Source organism: Pongo abelii, chromosome 22 (assembly GCF_028885655.2).
Source record: "Pongo abelii isolate AG06213 chromosome 22, NHGRI_mPonAbe1-v2.0_pri, whole genome shotgun sequence".
Taxonomy (NCBI): domain Eukaryota; kingdom Metazoa; phylum Chordata; class Mammalia; order Primates; family Hominidae; genus Pongo; species Pongo abelii.
In genome coordinates, this window is record NC_072007.2 from 52,828,513 (window position 1) to 52,845,684 (window position 17,172).

A 17,172-nucleotide genomic window follows, 5' to 3' on the forward strand; every position below is an offset into this window, starting at 1 on the left:
AATCCCGAGTTCTCATCCCATTCCCTCATTCATGAGCCAAGCGGCCCCCAAGACGTCACCTGCCCCGGTGCCTTGGCCCCTCATCTTTTGAGGCAAAATTCTCCATAACCTGGGGGTCAGCAGATTCAGGCCAGGGTCCAGGGCACAGCAGGGCACCCCGAGTCGGCCACCCTCATGTGGCACATCCAGGAGTGCAGGCTGCCAGGCAGGGACACCAAGGAGCAGGCAGCCCCTCCCTGAAAGCAAACAAGTGACATCGCATCCCTGATCCCTGTCCTGTGATCTGAAACTTCACACTCCTTACAGAGGAGCCCTCAAGAAGGGGCTGTACCTGCTGCTGGCCTTTGTCCAGTTGTCACAGTAGTGGAAATACCTCTCTGTCCTTGTTCTTCCCAAATTCTTCCGCCTGTGCCCTGCCATGTGCCGCACACATTACTTTAGGATCTCTCATCCCTGCTATCCCCAATCGACACAGGAGGCACTATTCCTTCCCACTACCCATTTTACAGATCTGAAAACTGGGGCTTATGGAGGCTAGGAAGCTTGTCGGAGAGCACACAGCCTCCTAACCACCCTCCCATCAGATTGTTGGGAGGATTACATGAGATGGGCCATCCAGTGCCCACCACGGCCAGGCCCCTGGTGCGGAGAAACTATTGTGCCCAGAGGGTGGGGTTGCAGTAGCCTGGCTTATTCCCTAGTCCCCGGGGCCCAGCCTGGTGCCTGGTCCATAAATCTCCAGAACAACCAAAAGAAGGCTCTGCTGGAACTTGTCACTGGCTCACCCTAAGGTCAACGCTCACCCTCTGTTACGGATTGAATTGTGTGCCTCCAAAATTCCTATCTCGAAGTCCTAACCCCTAGTCCCACTGAATGTGATTGTATTTGTAGACAAGGCCTTTAAAGAGGTATTTAAGGTTAAATGAGGCAACACAGGTGATGCAATCTGATCCAATCTGACTGCTGCCCTTATAAGAAGAGGGGATGAGGAAACAGACACACAAGAGGGATGGCCCTGTGAGGACACAGGGAGGGGACACCACCGGCAAGCCCCAGACAGAGTCCTCAAAAGGAACCAGCCCTGGCAACACCGTCATCTCTGACCTCCAGCCTCCAGGACTGTGGGAGAGTAAACTTCTGCTGTGGAAGCTAAACAGTCAACCCACACGCAGCGTCCCTGTCGCCATTTGCGCCTCCTGGCAGCTGGTGCAAATCAGCCCAAAGCTAAGTGGCCTTGGCAGGTCTTTGCAGCCTTGGTGGCTAGGCGAGGAGGCCTTTTCTTGAGAAATCAAGAATGTGTCTCTGAAGCTGGGTCCATGTGAAATGGTGATCAGTATTCACCATGTGAGAAAGGCCCAGACTCAGGAGAGCTGAGACTCCCCAGGGCTGTGGCCTCAAGATTTAAAAAGCTGATTTAAAAAGCTTTAAATGTTTTTAATAAGGACTTTCAGCTATTTAAAAAGATTGAGCCAGCACCATGGAGTCCAACAGCCCCATCATCTGGAGAGTGGTCTCTGCTTTATTCAGCCCAGTGACTTAAATGTTAATCTCATTCTAAAAAAATACCTTCACAGTGACATCTAAAATAACTTTTGACCCAATACCTGGGTACTGTGGAGAAGTACCCAGGTATTGGGTAGGGGGAGAGCCTGGAATGAAAGTCTCTGCTCGTAGCTCAGCCTGTGTCTAGACCGTGCTTTCAATGGCTGAAAACAGAACATGCGTCTGCCTGTGAACTGGCCCCCCTCACATGGTCTTCTCTATAGGGATCTCACCCCTTCCCTACAGTAAGAAAAGACAGCTGGCCGCAGGTCTGGTAGAATCATGGCCCCAGAGATGATGCCCTAAGCACGGGCACCTGTGCATGTGACCATATTAGGAAAGAGAGTTTCTGCAGATGGGATTGAGTGGAGGGTCTTGAAATGGGGAAATGATCCTGGGTTATCCAGGAGGGCCCTAAACCCCATCACAAGTGTGCTGATGAGAGAAAAGCAGAGGGGATCTGATACAGCAGCAGAAGAGGCCATGCAGCCACACAGGCAGAGACTGGAGCAATGTGGCCACAAGCCAAGGAATGCCTGGGGCCACCAGAAGCTGGAAGAAGCAAAGAATAAATTCTCCCCTAGAATGTCAGAGGGAGCATGGCCCTGCCAACACCTTGACTTTGGACTTCCAGCCTCCAGAGCTGTGAGAGAATAAATGTCTGTTGCTTTGCACCACCCAGCCTGTTATGGCAGCCCCAGGACACCAACGCAGCACCTGCTGTCTAGAGAATTGGTACAGTCCTGCCTCATTCCACAGATCTCAGGGGTCAGTCCATTCCACTCCCCACAGGGCTTTCTTTTGCTTTATCATCATATTCCTGTGGCAAAGCTCCACAGAAGAACATTTAAAATGCTCTGAGCTCTTCCAGGAAGAAAATACCCCAAATCCAAAACTTCAGCCCGCAAGTTGAAAACTTCAGGGACTTTGTTACTAGGCAGAATGAGGTTCCAAGCACATGCGTGCTTTGCAATCTACTTTCAGATCAGCTCTCTACAGGAGAATGGGCTAGGATGTTTTAATATTCATTCTGAGATAGGGGCGGTGGGTGCTGCCTCTTGGTGTCAGTGTAGGCAACCTCTGCATAACCACACTTCACATGCAAGAGAGCAAGACAGCAAGACAAACCTTCCCCTGAAGCTCTTCCCCTGGTGATGCGTGTTTCTATCCTGAAACAAACAACTGAAGTTCTCCAATAAGGGAAAGAAATATTATTCACTTGGTCTTACCGTGTATCTGTTTTGAAGACTCAGCCCAGTGACCCTAAGAAAGTGTTTGCATGGCGACTGCAAACGTTCTCACTGGCTCACCAATCCCATAGTTTATGCACCTACCAAATGTAGTCAGGGCTACCTAGAACTGTCTGGTCCTGATAAATTTCAGCAGCTGGAAATTCTGCATTGTCCAGGCCAGTGGGGACCTCACAAGGGATCCACAGGATCTGGCAGGAGCTGCCCGTGGTGCTGACCCCAAGAACGTTTGCTTGCAAGGCAGGTGAAATTGGCCCCCACCCTACTTTCTGGTGTCCCTTCCTTCCCAGTAGTTTCCGATCACTTCCCAAGCTACAGGGACACCACTGGGGACCACTCTTGCCAGAGCGAGTGGCCAGTTAGTGCAGACCCTTGAGACTGGATCACTGTTCACAGAAGCAAGTCCAGACAGGAATGATCAGCTGCACTGGCCGGGTAGAAAATAAGTCCCTTCCTCCCCAAGGGTGTTTGGATGTTAAAGGCATTTGCATTTTCCTCTCTAGGATTTGGAGGGAATCAGGGTGATGCTGGGGCTGGTGTACGAAGGTTTATGCGGACAAGGCTCACCTCTCCTCACCTGTCTTCCTTACCCTGCTCAGTAGGAAAACATACACAAGAGCCGCCCTCTCATTTTAGCCCAGAGAGAGCTGTGTGGCCAAGAGGGAGCAGGGCAGGGATAACGCCTGTCTGAGCTGCCTCCTGTCCAGGGGTCCTCCCTACCCTGTCCATCCCTGGTCGCCTCAGCTCCAGGTAGGATTTGGTCCCCAGAAGGCCCCGCAGCCCACCTCCTGTGGCAGGCCCTGTTCGCTCTGCCCCCACCATCTCTGTTGATGACTCATCTTTCCATGTTCATCCCTTGGCCCAGGGAGATCTGCAGCTCCCTAAAGCAGGGATGCTGTGGACTGCAGCTTCATGGCCCAGCATGTGACATGCTCCCTCCTGCGGTGCCATGTCACAGGGAGGTTGAGGCATGAGTCCTGGGTGCCAGAGGGCAGCACCACTGGGCCTGTGTTGCTGCCCGGCTCCCCACCTCTTGCTCTGAAATGGACCCCCCTGGATAGCCTGGGCCTGGCTCTGGGGCTGGGAACGTAGGTGAAGGGCCAATGTCAGCTAGCACAATAGTGCCCTCCAGGGAAGCAGCCGAGCCTGGTATCTCCCTCTAGGGTCCTGGTGCAGGGCTTATGCTCCACGCAGCTGTCCTGGTGGCCTCTAGCTGGCTCGGCCCCTAGCACTCTGCTCTGTGGTCTCGGGGGGGCATCCTCAGCTCTCATTCACTCTCTTCATCTCATTTGCAGTGGGTTCCTCTCAAGGCCAGTGCCTCCACTTGATCAGCCCTGCACAGCACGGGGAGTAGGGTGCCTAGCCCCCTGAGGACAGAGCGCCCCACAACACCATCCCACACAGAGGAAGGCCCCTCCCAAAGGATAGCCGGCCTCACTGCCCTAAGCATGACCTTTGGGCTACTTCCCCAAAGCACAGGCTCCCCAGAAACAGGGCGGGCGTGAGCCCTGTGACTACGAGGCTCCAAGGCCATCCTGGGGCTACCTGAGGCCGGGGAGGAAGGTGCCCGAGAGCTGCTGTCCCTGGCTCCAAGCTGCTGGCCACCGCCAAGGCCAGTCTCATGCCAAGAGGAAGTAAATAAACTATAAAGTACTGTTTTCCTCTAGCATTCAGCCAAACAGAGAATGACCAGCTACGGGAAAACAGCAAGGGGATGGATGAGGGCTTCTCCCCTTGGTACTCAGAAGCAGAATTCATACCTGGGAGCCATAAAAGGACAGCCCCTCAACGTGTCAACACCAGGGCAGTCCTGGAGGGCTTCTCAGAAGAAGTGTGCCAGCAAGAGAGGAGACTAGATATATAGATAGGTAATCTATACTATAACAATACGTACTATAATATAGATAGGGATAATGTCCTAAGACGTCTCTATGGGAATGAAAAGGACTTAGAAAAGACAGAAAAGTAGAAAAACAGATGTGTCATGGTAGGGGCCAATCCTGTCTCTTTTCATTTTCTTGATGTTAGAATGCCCAGAAAATAAAACACTGGAAGAAATTGAAGAGATTGCCAATTTCATGTCCTCTTTCATTCTAATGATTTGGGCAAAATGGGCTGAGCTATTGACTAACGAAGGAAAAAATTCCCTCACAGTTGCTGGGTGACTGGGAGAGCTGCCGTTGGTGCAAGTCTGGTGAGATGGATGTTAAACTGCATGTGCCTTGCTTCCTGCCCCACCCCCCAGGCCACCGTTGCAAGGAAGAGCGTGCTGGTGGTTCGCCACGGGGAGAGATTGGATCAGATCTTCGGGAAGTCGTGGCTGCAGCAATGCTCCACTCCTGATGGTAGGTCATGCTCAGGCGGGTCTACGGAGAGAAACACTGTAGATCTGACCAATGAGATCTCCTTCTCAATGACCTTACATGGCACCAGATCCCCTGAGGCACCATTCTGTAGAATGACCATGTGTAGACTGTATATGTGGAAAACGTGCCTGCTACATCTTCCTCCAGGGCTGTTCCATGTATGCATTTGAGTGTCTGTGTTGTCTGTAAGAATCTTCCATCAACTTCTCTGTGGATCATGGAGGAATGGTTCTCCATAGGAAGCAGTTCTGCTAGTGTGAATGCTTGGACAGGTCTTTTCATCCCAGCAGCATATGTATGTCATTTCATTAGTGAATGCACCCTGACCTGTGGTCTCTGACCACGCCACTTCTGGCACATGCTGTACTTCTCAGTCTCATCTCTGAACCTCTCCAACCTGATCTTAACTGATGTAATTTTTGGCTATGCTGCTTAACAGATGCACGTATTCTTGAACATGCCTCTTGCACACCCCAGCTTTTCTCCTCTGAATGCCAGGAAGTAAGAACAGTGCTTATAAATACACATACCCACAAGCCAACCTCTGTATTGATGATCAATGTCCACATCAATGCTCATCTCCTAATAGGAAGCCTGTAGTGTCACAATTTCTAAGCCATGACCCATTACATAAATTAAGGCATTGAACATAGTGACAAAATCAATTCACAGTTGCTAGGTTAGCCGAACCCTTTTGGGATCCCCCTCCAGAAGCCCAGCAGACCCAAGAAAGTGGGAAATGAGTAGGGAAAACCATTGGCAGATGACAATCACACACCAGAAAAGATTCTGAGCAGATAACATCATGATCAAACATATTTCCAAGAACTCACAGAGCTAATAATATGGTCGCCTCTATAAAACAAGATCAAGTAAAGATACAAGAGCTTAAAGGAGTAACAATAAGACAATAGGTGGCTATCAGGATGCATTAACAAACATATAAGAAACTTTCTTTCAATAAAACAGTTTTTTTAGCTATTGAATTACTGAAGCTACAGATTGAACTGACACACCTTGTCCATGGTGGGGAGAACCAATACAAAACAATCAACACCAAAAATAGTTATTGAACTTCATAGAAAAAGAAAAAATATTTGGTCATCTGGGCAAAAGATCAAGTCACTTATAAGGGAAAATATTTTAAAGGCACTGGAAATCCCCATCTGAAAGGAAACTCCTGGTGGATCTTTTCCCAAGGTAGAGAGGCCCTTGACAAAGTGAAGAATTACATCTAGTTTGTCTGAATTTTGTATATTGCAGGGTTTAATAAATCACAAGGAGGTATAGCCACGTCCTCCCCCAAGGTGACCAACCTCAAGGGACACAAGAGAGATTTGGGGGGCTCTACTGGCCTCTCCCCAGCTCAGCTCACTTTTGGCCCAGGCACCCACATCCTCACAGAGCCCCTTACCTCACCCCATATTCCACACAGACTCTGTTCCCATCAGAACCTGACTTTGCCCCACATCCTTGTCCTCCCCTGAGCTCTGCCCTCTGCCCCCAGAGTGATCACAGCTGAAGTGTCAATGACAGCAAAATACCTAAATGGAGTGTCTTGACATTTTGGGGGGGAATCACAGATGCCTTTGAGAATACAATGAAATTGATGGACTTTCTCTCTGATTTTAAAACTGCCTTTCCCAACAGCTAATGTTGGCATTGAATAAACACCTCTAAAATGCAGGGTTCAACCAAGAGTCTCTGCCCATGGAAATCCCAGGGAGGGAGTCTTCAGAAAACTCCTATATGGAACCTAAAACACAGGCATGAAAAATAGCCACTGTCCCCCGCTGACCCCTGCTGCCTCCCACTGCCCCCCGACTCTGGGTTTGTGCAAGGCTGTGGGCCAGGATAAAGGGGCATGGCATATTCTGGGGTGCAAAGGGCAGGGCCTGCTATGTATGGCAGAGCAGGTCTCAGCAAGGTCAGTGTGGTTGCTGGAACCTCCTAATAGCCAGGAGGCTTGGGGTCCCTTTGGAGAATGTGAAGGCAAACCAGAGTGCACTGGAGGGCGCAGTGTGTCGTGGTGTCCTGTGTGAGGATATCAGTCATCCTGACATGAGACCAGCTCCCCGACTCATTGGCCACTCCCTCTTGAGTCAGAAGCTGGGCTATGGGTGTTACCTCACTGACTCCTTGTTATCGCTGCTCTTTCCCTGTTTTTTACTGATAAGAGAGATGAAGTCATTTGTTTCTCGCTGCACAGTGAGGAGATAGTGATGCCAGGATTTGCTACCAGACTGTCAGATCTTGGAACTCAAGGTCAAACTCCACGTGAACCCTGGCACCAGGCAGCCTCTGGTGGGAGAGAGTCCCAGTGAGCCCACCTGACTTCCAGCCTGGCTTCAAGCAATTGACTAAAGAATGCACAACACAGGCATCTCCAGCTTGAGCACTCTGTCCCCTGAGCAAGAAGGATACGTTTAAAGCTAGGGGGATGGATCATTGATGCCAACTTCAGATTCTTACCGAGTTACACTAAACTAGTCATAGAGACACTTTATCAGGTTCTTTATCAGAAAAATGTAAGAGTGAATCTTCATGGGGCATTTTGGGAGGACAAAGAAGGTTGCATAGTTCCTGGGGCTGAAACCTAAGTTTTCTGCATTTGAGAAAATGTGTGCACAGCCGAGCAGCACCTTCTTCTCAAATTGAAGCCATGTTGCAGAGCATGTTCAGAAACAACACAGTTGATAATAATTTCAATAATAACATTGCTGTTAGAGTGGGTCTTGGTCTTGGGAGTTTTGTGGAACAAATCTGTACTAACTTGATGAAACTGAATGTCTGATGCTTATTTATACTTCAGGGAAATACTACAGGCCAGACCTGAATTTCCCTTGCAGTCTGCCCAGACGGAGTCGTGGGATCAAAGACTTTGAAAACGATCCCCCATTATCATCGTGTGGCATTTTCCAGTCCAGAATTGCAGGTATGTTTGAGGGCTGTCTAGTAGGAAAGGTAACAATAACAGCAACAATGATTATGGCTAGCAAGCATCCATCTTGAGCCCTAGCTATACACCCTTTGATACAGTGTTAGCTTTGTCTCCAGTCTGCTGAGGAGGCTGGGGCACAGAGAGGTTAAGCAACTTGCCCAAGGTCACACAGCAAGAAAGTGGCAGTGTAGAGGTTTGATCTAGGAATGGATGATTCAGGAAGTTGGCAGGAATGAAAGAAAGGCGTGGAAAGAACAAGAGAGGGGAGGAAAAATCAACAACCAAGGAGCTCCAAGGAGCTCACTTTACAAGTGGGAAACCACATCCTCTCATTGGTTTTATTTCAAAATCTGTCACTTTGGGCTTTTGTTTCATGTCTGGTGGTTCTGCTTCTAAGTGACTGAGTTTATTTAAACAGAAGAGACCGTTGAGTTCATCGAGTCTTCATTTCCTAAATTCAGAAAATGGAATCCAGAGAAGCAAGTTACAGCAATGGTTAACTGCAGAGACCCCCACGGCCCACTCGCCCAGGGCCCCACTCAGGCGTGTGCTCAGAAATGTTTACCCACCTGCTCCGGGCAGGGTGGGAAGTCCGAGTTATAGAGTTATAGAGTTATAGAGTTAGTTATAGAGTTATAGAGTTATGGAGTCATGGAGTTATAGAGTTATAGAGTCATAGAGTTAGAGAGTTAGAGTTATAGAGTTATAAAGTTAGTTATAGTGTTATAGAGTTAGAGTTATAGAGTTGTTATAGAGTTATAGAATTATAGAGTTGTTATAGCATTATAGAGTCATAGAGTTAGTTCTAGAGTTCTAGAGTCATAGAGTTATAAAGTTATAGAGTCATAGAGTTATAGAGTTAGTTCTAGAGTTATAGAGTCATAGGGTTATAAAGTTATAGAGTCATAGAGTTATAGAGTTATAGAGATAGTTATAGAGTTAGTTACAGAGTTATAGAGTCATAGAGTTATAGAGAGAGAGTTAGAGTTATAGAGTCATAGAGTTATAGAGTTATACAGTTAGAGAGTTAGAGTTCTAGAGTTCTAGAGTTCTAGAGTCATAGAGTTATAGAGTTAGAGAGTTAGAGAGTTAGAGTTCTAGAGTTCTAGAGTTCTAGAGTCATAGAGTCATAGAGTCATAGAGTCATAGAGTCATAGAGTTATAGAGATAGTTATAGAGTTAGTTACAGAGTTATAGAGTCATAGTTATAGAGTTAGAGAGTTAGAGTTATAGAGTTCTAGAGTCATAGAGTCATAGCGTTATAGAGTTATAGAGTTATAGAGTTCTAGAGTTCTAGAGTCATAGAGTTATAGAGTTAGAGTTCTAGAGTTATAGAGTTCTAGAGTCATAGAGTTATAGAGTTATAGAGTTAGAGTTCTAGAGTTATAGAGTTCTAGAGTCATAGAGTTATAGAGTTATAGAGTTAGAGAGTTAGAGTTAGAGAGTTCTAGAGTTCTAGAGTTCTAGAGTCATAGAGTCATAGAGTTATAGAGTTATAGAGATATAGAGTTAGTTATAGAGTTATAGAGTCATAGCGTTATAGAGTTATAGAGTTAGAGTTCTAGAGTTCTAGAGTTCTAGAGTCATAGCGTTATAGAGTTAGAGAGAGAGAGTTAGAGTTCTAGAGTTCTAGAGTTATAGAGTCATAGAGTTATAGAGTTATAGAGTTCTAGAGTTCTAGAGTTCTAGAGTCATAGAGTCATAGCGTTATAGAGTTATAGAGTTAGAGTTCTAGAGTTCTAGAGTCATAGAGTCATAGAGTTCTAGAGTTAGTTACAGAGTTAGAGAGTTAGAGTCATAGAGTCATAGAGTTATAGCACTTGCTGAGTGCAGTGGTGAGAATACTGCACTCCGCGACAGCTGATTCCAGACTCCCAGTGTGAGCTCCCAGGACACCGAGTCGGGAGGAGATGGTGGTCCCAGGCCTCTGTCCCTGGCTTGTAGGCGACATTTTCTGTCTTCCTCTCCTCTTCTCTGCATGTCTCTGTGCACAGATTTCCCCTTTCAGAAGGACACTGTCATACTGGATTAGAGCCCACCCTAATTTAATTGATTGAGGTGCACACCATTATTTTAACTTATCACTCTGTAAAAATCCTGTTTCCAAATGAGTCACATTCTAAGGCACCAAGGGTGAGGACTCTAACATGTTTTTCAGGGGAGGGGATACAGTTCAACCCAGAAGAGCCTCCACTGAAACCTCGCTCATCAGCTTTCGGGCTATGCAATTTTTGTGCTGTAGGGACTCCCATATTTCCCTGAGAGCAGGGCTTCCAATATCACAGGGGGAAAGGCAGTGTACAGGCTTGTCCTTCTGCAGGGTCCAGCCCCACAGGGTTGGTGGGTCTTTCCCCGTGTGCGGTGACGAGAGAGTGTAGAAATAAAGACACAAGACTAAGAGATAAAGAAAAGACAGCTGGGCCCAGGGGACCACTACCACCAATGCACGGAGACCGGTAGTGGCCCCGAATGTCTGGCTGCGCTGTTATTTATTATCCAATAAATACAAAGCAAAAGGGGCAGGGTAAAGAGTGTGAGTCATCTCCAATGATAGGTAAAGTCACATGGGTCACGTGTCCACTGGACAGGGGGCCCTTCCCTGCCTGGCAGCCAAGGCAGAGAGAAAGAGGAGACAAAGACAAAGACAGCTTACGCCATTATTTCTGCATATCAGAGACTTTTAGTACTTTCACTAATTTACTACTGCTATCTAGAAGGCAGAGCCAGGTGTACAGGATGGAACATGAAGGCGGACTAGGAGCATGACCACTGAAGCACAGCATCACAGGGAGACGGTTAGGCCTCCGGATAATTGCGGGCAGGCCTGACTGATGTCAGGCCCTCCACAAGAGGTGGAGGAGCAGAGTCTTCTCTAAACTCCCCCGGGGAAAAGGAGACTCCCTTTCCCGGTCTGCTAAGTAGCAGGTGTTGTCCCTTGACACTTTTCGCTACCGCTAGACCACGGTCCGCCTGGCAACAGGCATCTTCCCAGACACTGGCGTTACCACTAGTCCAAGGAGCCCCTCTGGTGGCCCTGTCCGGGCATAACAGAGGGCTCGCACGCTTGTCTTCTGGTCACTTCTCACTATGTCCCCTCAGCTCCTATCTCTGTATGGCCTGGTTTTTCCTAGGTTATGATTATAGAGCAGGGATAATTGTAATATTGGAATAAAGAGTAATTGCTACAAACTAATGATTAATGATATTCATATATAATCATGTCTAAGATCTATATCTGGTATAACTATTCTTGTTTTATATTTTATTATACTGAAACAGCTCATGTCCTTGGTCTCTTGCCTCGGCGCCTGGGTGGCTTGCCGCCCACATCCTTCCACCAGCTTCAGTGGGTCTTGAGTTTTCTCAAATGACCACAAATGTGAAGCCCCGCCCATTTCTGAGCTCACAGTGGTGCAGATCCAAAGCCCAGGCCCACGGGGCTGCTTCTCTGCTGAGGGTCTTAAAGCCTGAAGTCAAGGTCTCTGCTGGGCTGAGTTTTCATTGGGAGCTCAAGTCTCCTTCCAGACTCATTCTGCTGTTGGCCAAATTCAGATCCTTGCAGTGGGAGGACTGAGGTCCGTTCCTTGCTGGCTGTTAGCTGGGGGCTGCTTCCAGCCCTAGCAGAGGCTGCCCACATTCCTTGCCATGCAGTCACCTCCATCTTTGCAGCCAACAATGGAGAATGTTTTGCTGAATCCTTCTCACTTCACACTTCTCTGACATTCTTCCATGACTGGCTGGAGATAATCACTGCTTTTAATGGGCTCACCAACTTGGTCACCCCCACCTTGGATCCCTTCCCTTCTGCCATAGGATGTAATGGTCCCAGGAGCAACAGATCATCCTGGTCATGGGTTCCACCCATACTTGGTAGCTGTGCAGGGTGTGTCACACCAGGGGGTGGAAACCTGGGCCCTTTGAGGACCCTGCCTACCACAGGGAGCACATGGCTTATCTGCCATTGGAGGCTAGAATTATGAAGGGGCATTTTCTGCCCTTTTCACTATTTTCCAGGGGATGCGCTACTGGACAGTGGTATCAGAATCAGCTCTGTGTTTGTCTCCCCAGCCCTCCGCTGTGTGCAGACGGCCAAACTCATCCTGGAAGGTCAGTGAGAACCTCAGTGAGCCTCTCCTACCGCCTTGACCTTGGGGCTATTCTCCAAGGGGAGTGGGAAGGGAGTGGAGGTGGAATTGGATGACTGGCAATGAATGCCCACACCAAAGTTGTCAGGCAGGTACAAGCCAGCCGTCCAAGGATGCTGGCAGGCATGCTGGGTCCGTGAGCGTGTCTGGAATACCAGGACCGTCAGACCAGTAGGGGCTGGTGTAGCTAAATGCCAGGGCCTGTCCTCATACTATTTCTCTTTGGCCTCCGTCAGCTAGGCATTTTTAAAATACACGTGGAAAGCAGCATTCGAAAACCTTGAGAGCTGGGAACTGCTACGGTTCCTTGTAAGTCTGAATTGCATGACCCTGGGCCAGTGGAGCTGTCCAGCATCCTCAACGGCTGATGTGTGCCAGGAAGTCCTGGGCAGACCCTTCTGCAGCTCCCACCTATGGGAAGAAGAAAGTTCCTGCCCATAGGAGAGCAGCTTGTCCAAGAGGCCTGGGCTCTGCCTTCAGCCTGAACCCTGTCCTGCTCCTCTTTGTCTGGGAAGAGGGATAAGATCTCGGTCCCCAGGCAGGGACTGGCTGTGGCCAGGAGCATGGGTGACATGCAAGGAGGCATGTCACCTCCATGGTGACAGGGGAGAGGGCAGAGCACAGAGACGCAGATGCAGTAGGAGGGCAAATGTGGGGGACAGGGCTTGCCTCGACTTTCTCAGAGACCTAGGAAGTCAGGCCACCAGCGGAAAGTGGGGGCAGGGACTGTGGGAAGTTTGGGGTGAGCTGAAGGTATGAATGGCTGTCAGGGAGACGGGCCCAGGACATGGGCTGGGAGATGCAGAGTGACTGCTGGGCAGCACTCAGAGCCCACACACAGTTTGTGAGCATGAGTTTAAATGGAGGTGCATCAGCCGGGCTGGGGGTCTCTTCCAGCTTAGACCGGGAGTGGGTGGAGAGTGGGATGCAGCTAAGGGCAGGGTTGAGCTGTGAGTATGGCGGAGCCAGAGGGGACGGGAAGACTTGAGGGCATAGTGAGGGACTGCCCTCACTATGGGACTGTCCATGGGGAGTGCCCATGGACCTTCACCTGGGTCAGCTAGGAGGCCGAGCACGGGGGAGGTGAGTGCAGGAGAAAGGAGGTGATCTGAGTGAGGGTCAAGGTCCACGAGGGAGGCTGCTTGGAGACAGCAGAGTTTGGCACTGCACCATGGCGGGGCTGCAGTGGCTAGAATGACAAGTCCTAGGTGGAAGGAATGGGTGCTCAAGGCAGGGAGGAAGCCATGTCCTGCAGGAGAGGGGCAGAAATGGAGGGGCCATGGAGGAGCCATCCCGCAGATGGTGGTCTTGCCGGGACTTGCACATGGGGCCACATCAGAGCTGGGGCCACAAGAGGCAGGGACCTTCACAGGAGGAGCTGTTGGGACAGCAGTGGATCCACTGCACACATGTGCATTGCCGGTTCCCATGTCCTCAGATCCCCTCTAACCCATCAGAGGCTCCCTCAGAGCACCTTCAAATCCAGGTGCCCAGGAAGCCCCAGCCAGGAGCGGACCTGGCTCCACCCCGGAGCCTCTCAGGCTCATCATTCCTGTCCTGTGCTCTCATGAACTTTCCATCCCATAATCCAGTCCTAGTTTCATGAGGCACAGAAATCCATTTTATCAGCATGGAGCATCCATAATCCACCTTCCACGCACTTAAAAATGTCGAGACACTTTCTGCCCACCTCAGTCTTGCAGCTTCATCCTTTCGTTTCACGCCCAACTGTGGCAGAGGACCCCAACCCTCTGCACGGCATCTCAGGTTACAAGACAGAAATGCAGACTTATTCACTTTGCCTTGGAGGTTCCCGTGTTAATTGCATCATGGCTCCTCTGGGCTCTCAATGAGCCAGATGAAGATTAAAGAACAATATCAGCTTCTTTGACCAAACCACGAAAGGACTCGCGAATCCCCAAATGCCTGACGGCAGTGTAGCTGGAGGCCAGAGGCGGCTCCACCCGAGGGCAAGCAAGGCTTCCACAATCCTTGTCCCTCCTCACAACGCTTGCATGCACACACACATACCACACACCACACACATCCACACACACCACACACACCACACGCCACACACACACTACACACACCACGCACACCCACACACCACACACACCCACACACACCACACACCCACGCACACCACACACACCCACACACACACCACGCACACCCACACACCACGCATACACACCACAGACCACAAACACACACCACACCACACACACACCACACACACACAACATGCACACCCACACACCACACACCACAAACACACACCACACCACACACACACCATGCACACCCACACACCACACACACCCACACACACCACACACCCACGCACACCACACACACCCACACACACACCACACACACCCACACACCACACACCACAAACACACACCACACCACACACACCACACACACACCACACACACCAAACACACACACCACACACACCCACACACCCACACACACCACACACACTACACATACACACCACACACCACACACCACACACACCACCTACACCCACACACACCCGCACACACACACCACACACAACACACCCACACACACCACACACACACCACACACACACCACACACACAACATACAACACACTGAACACACACACCACACACCTCACACACACCACACACGTGCACACACCACACACACCACACCACACACACCACACACACCACACATACACACACACACTACAAGCCACATACACCCCACACCCCACACATACCCTCACACAACACACACAACACATACACACCACACACCACACACACCACACACTACACACCACACACACCACCTACACCCACACACACCCACACACCACACACCACACACACAACACACACCCACACACACCACACACACCACACACACCACACAAATACACACCACACACCATACAATACACACCACACACACCCACACACACCACATAAATACACACACCACACACAACATATGCTACATACCACACTCACCACACACATCACACCACACACAGAACACACACACACCACCCACACACCACACACCTCACTCACACACACCACACCAGACACATACAACACACACACCACACAGACACCACACACACGACACACACCACACACACCACACACCACACACATACCACATGCCACACACACCACACAGCACACACACCACACACCACACACTACACACCACACCACACACACCACACACCACGCACACCAGACACACCCACACACCACACTCCACACACACCACACATACACCACACACACACAACACACAACACACATACACACAACACACACACAACACACACACCACACCACACTCACCACCCACACACCACGCATACACACCACACACCACAAACACACACCACACCACACACACACCACACACACATGACATGCACACCCACACACCACAAACACACACCACACCACACACACACCATGCACACCCACACACCACACACACCCACACACACCACACACCCACGCACACCACACACACCCACACACACACCACACACACCCACACACCACACACCACACCACACACACCACACACACACCACACACACACCACACGCCACACACACACCACACACACAACACACACACCAAATACACACACCATGCACACCCACACACACCAAACACACACACCACACACACCCACACACCCACACACACCACACACACTACACATACACACCACACACCACACACACACCACACACCACACCACACACCACACACACCACCTACACCCACACACACCCGCACACACACAACACACACAACACACCCACACACAACACACACAACACACCCACACACACCACACACACACCACACACACAACATACAACACACTGAACACACACACCACACACCTCACACACACCACACACGTGCAAACACCACACACACCACACCACACACACCACACACACCACACATACACACACACACTACAAGCCACATACACCCCACACCCCACACATACCCTCACACAACACACACAACACATACACACCACACACCACACACACCACACCACACACACCACACACTACACACCACACACACCACCTACACCCACACACACCCACACACCACACACCACACACAACACACACCCACACACACCACACACACCACACACACCACATACACCACACAAATACACACCACACACCATACAATACACACCACACACACCACACACACCCACACACACCACATAAATACACACACCACACACACCATATGCTACACACCACACTCACCACACACATCACACCACACACAGAACACACACACACCACCCACACACCACACACCTCACTCACACACACCACACCAGACACAACACACACACCACACAGACACCACACACACACGACACACACCACACACCACACACATATCACATGCCACACACACCACACAGCACACACACCACACACCACACACTACACACCACACACACCACACACCACGCACACCAGACACACCCACACACCACACTCCACACACACCACACATACACCACACACAAAAAACACACAACACACATACACACAACACACACACACAACACACACACCACACCACACACATAAACACCACACACCATACACCACACTCACCACACACACACCACCCCACCCACACACCACACACCGCACACACAACACTCACCACACATATAGCACACCACACACCATGCACACACAACACACACTACACACACCCCACACACCACACATACCACACACCACACACACAACACACAACACACAAACACACACCACACACACAACACACAAACACACACACACCATACATCACACACACCACACACACCACACACCACAGACACACCAC

General features: G+C 50.0%; 1 protein-coding gene across 2 annotated transcripts in view; it reads left to right on the top strand.

Moving 5' to 3' along the window:
- The window catches only part of UBASH3A (ubiquitin associated and SH3 domain containing A), a 48,132-nt gene that overhangs the window by 23,322 nt on the left and 7,638 nt on the right, over positions 1-17,172 (top strand). For both annotated transcript variants that reach the window (XM_024239521.3, XM_024239523.3), the window contains 3 exons: positions 5,038-5,137; positions 7,971-8,093; positions 12,114-12,206. In XM_024239521.3, the coding sequence (XP_024095289.3) occupies positions 5,038-5,137; positions 7,971-8,093; positions 12,114-12,206 (316 nt within the window). The remainder of the gene's footprint in view (positions 1-5,037; positions 5,138-7,970; positions 8,094-12,113; positions 12,207-17,172) is intronic.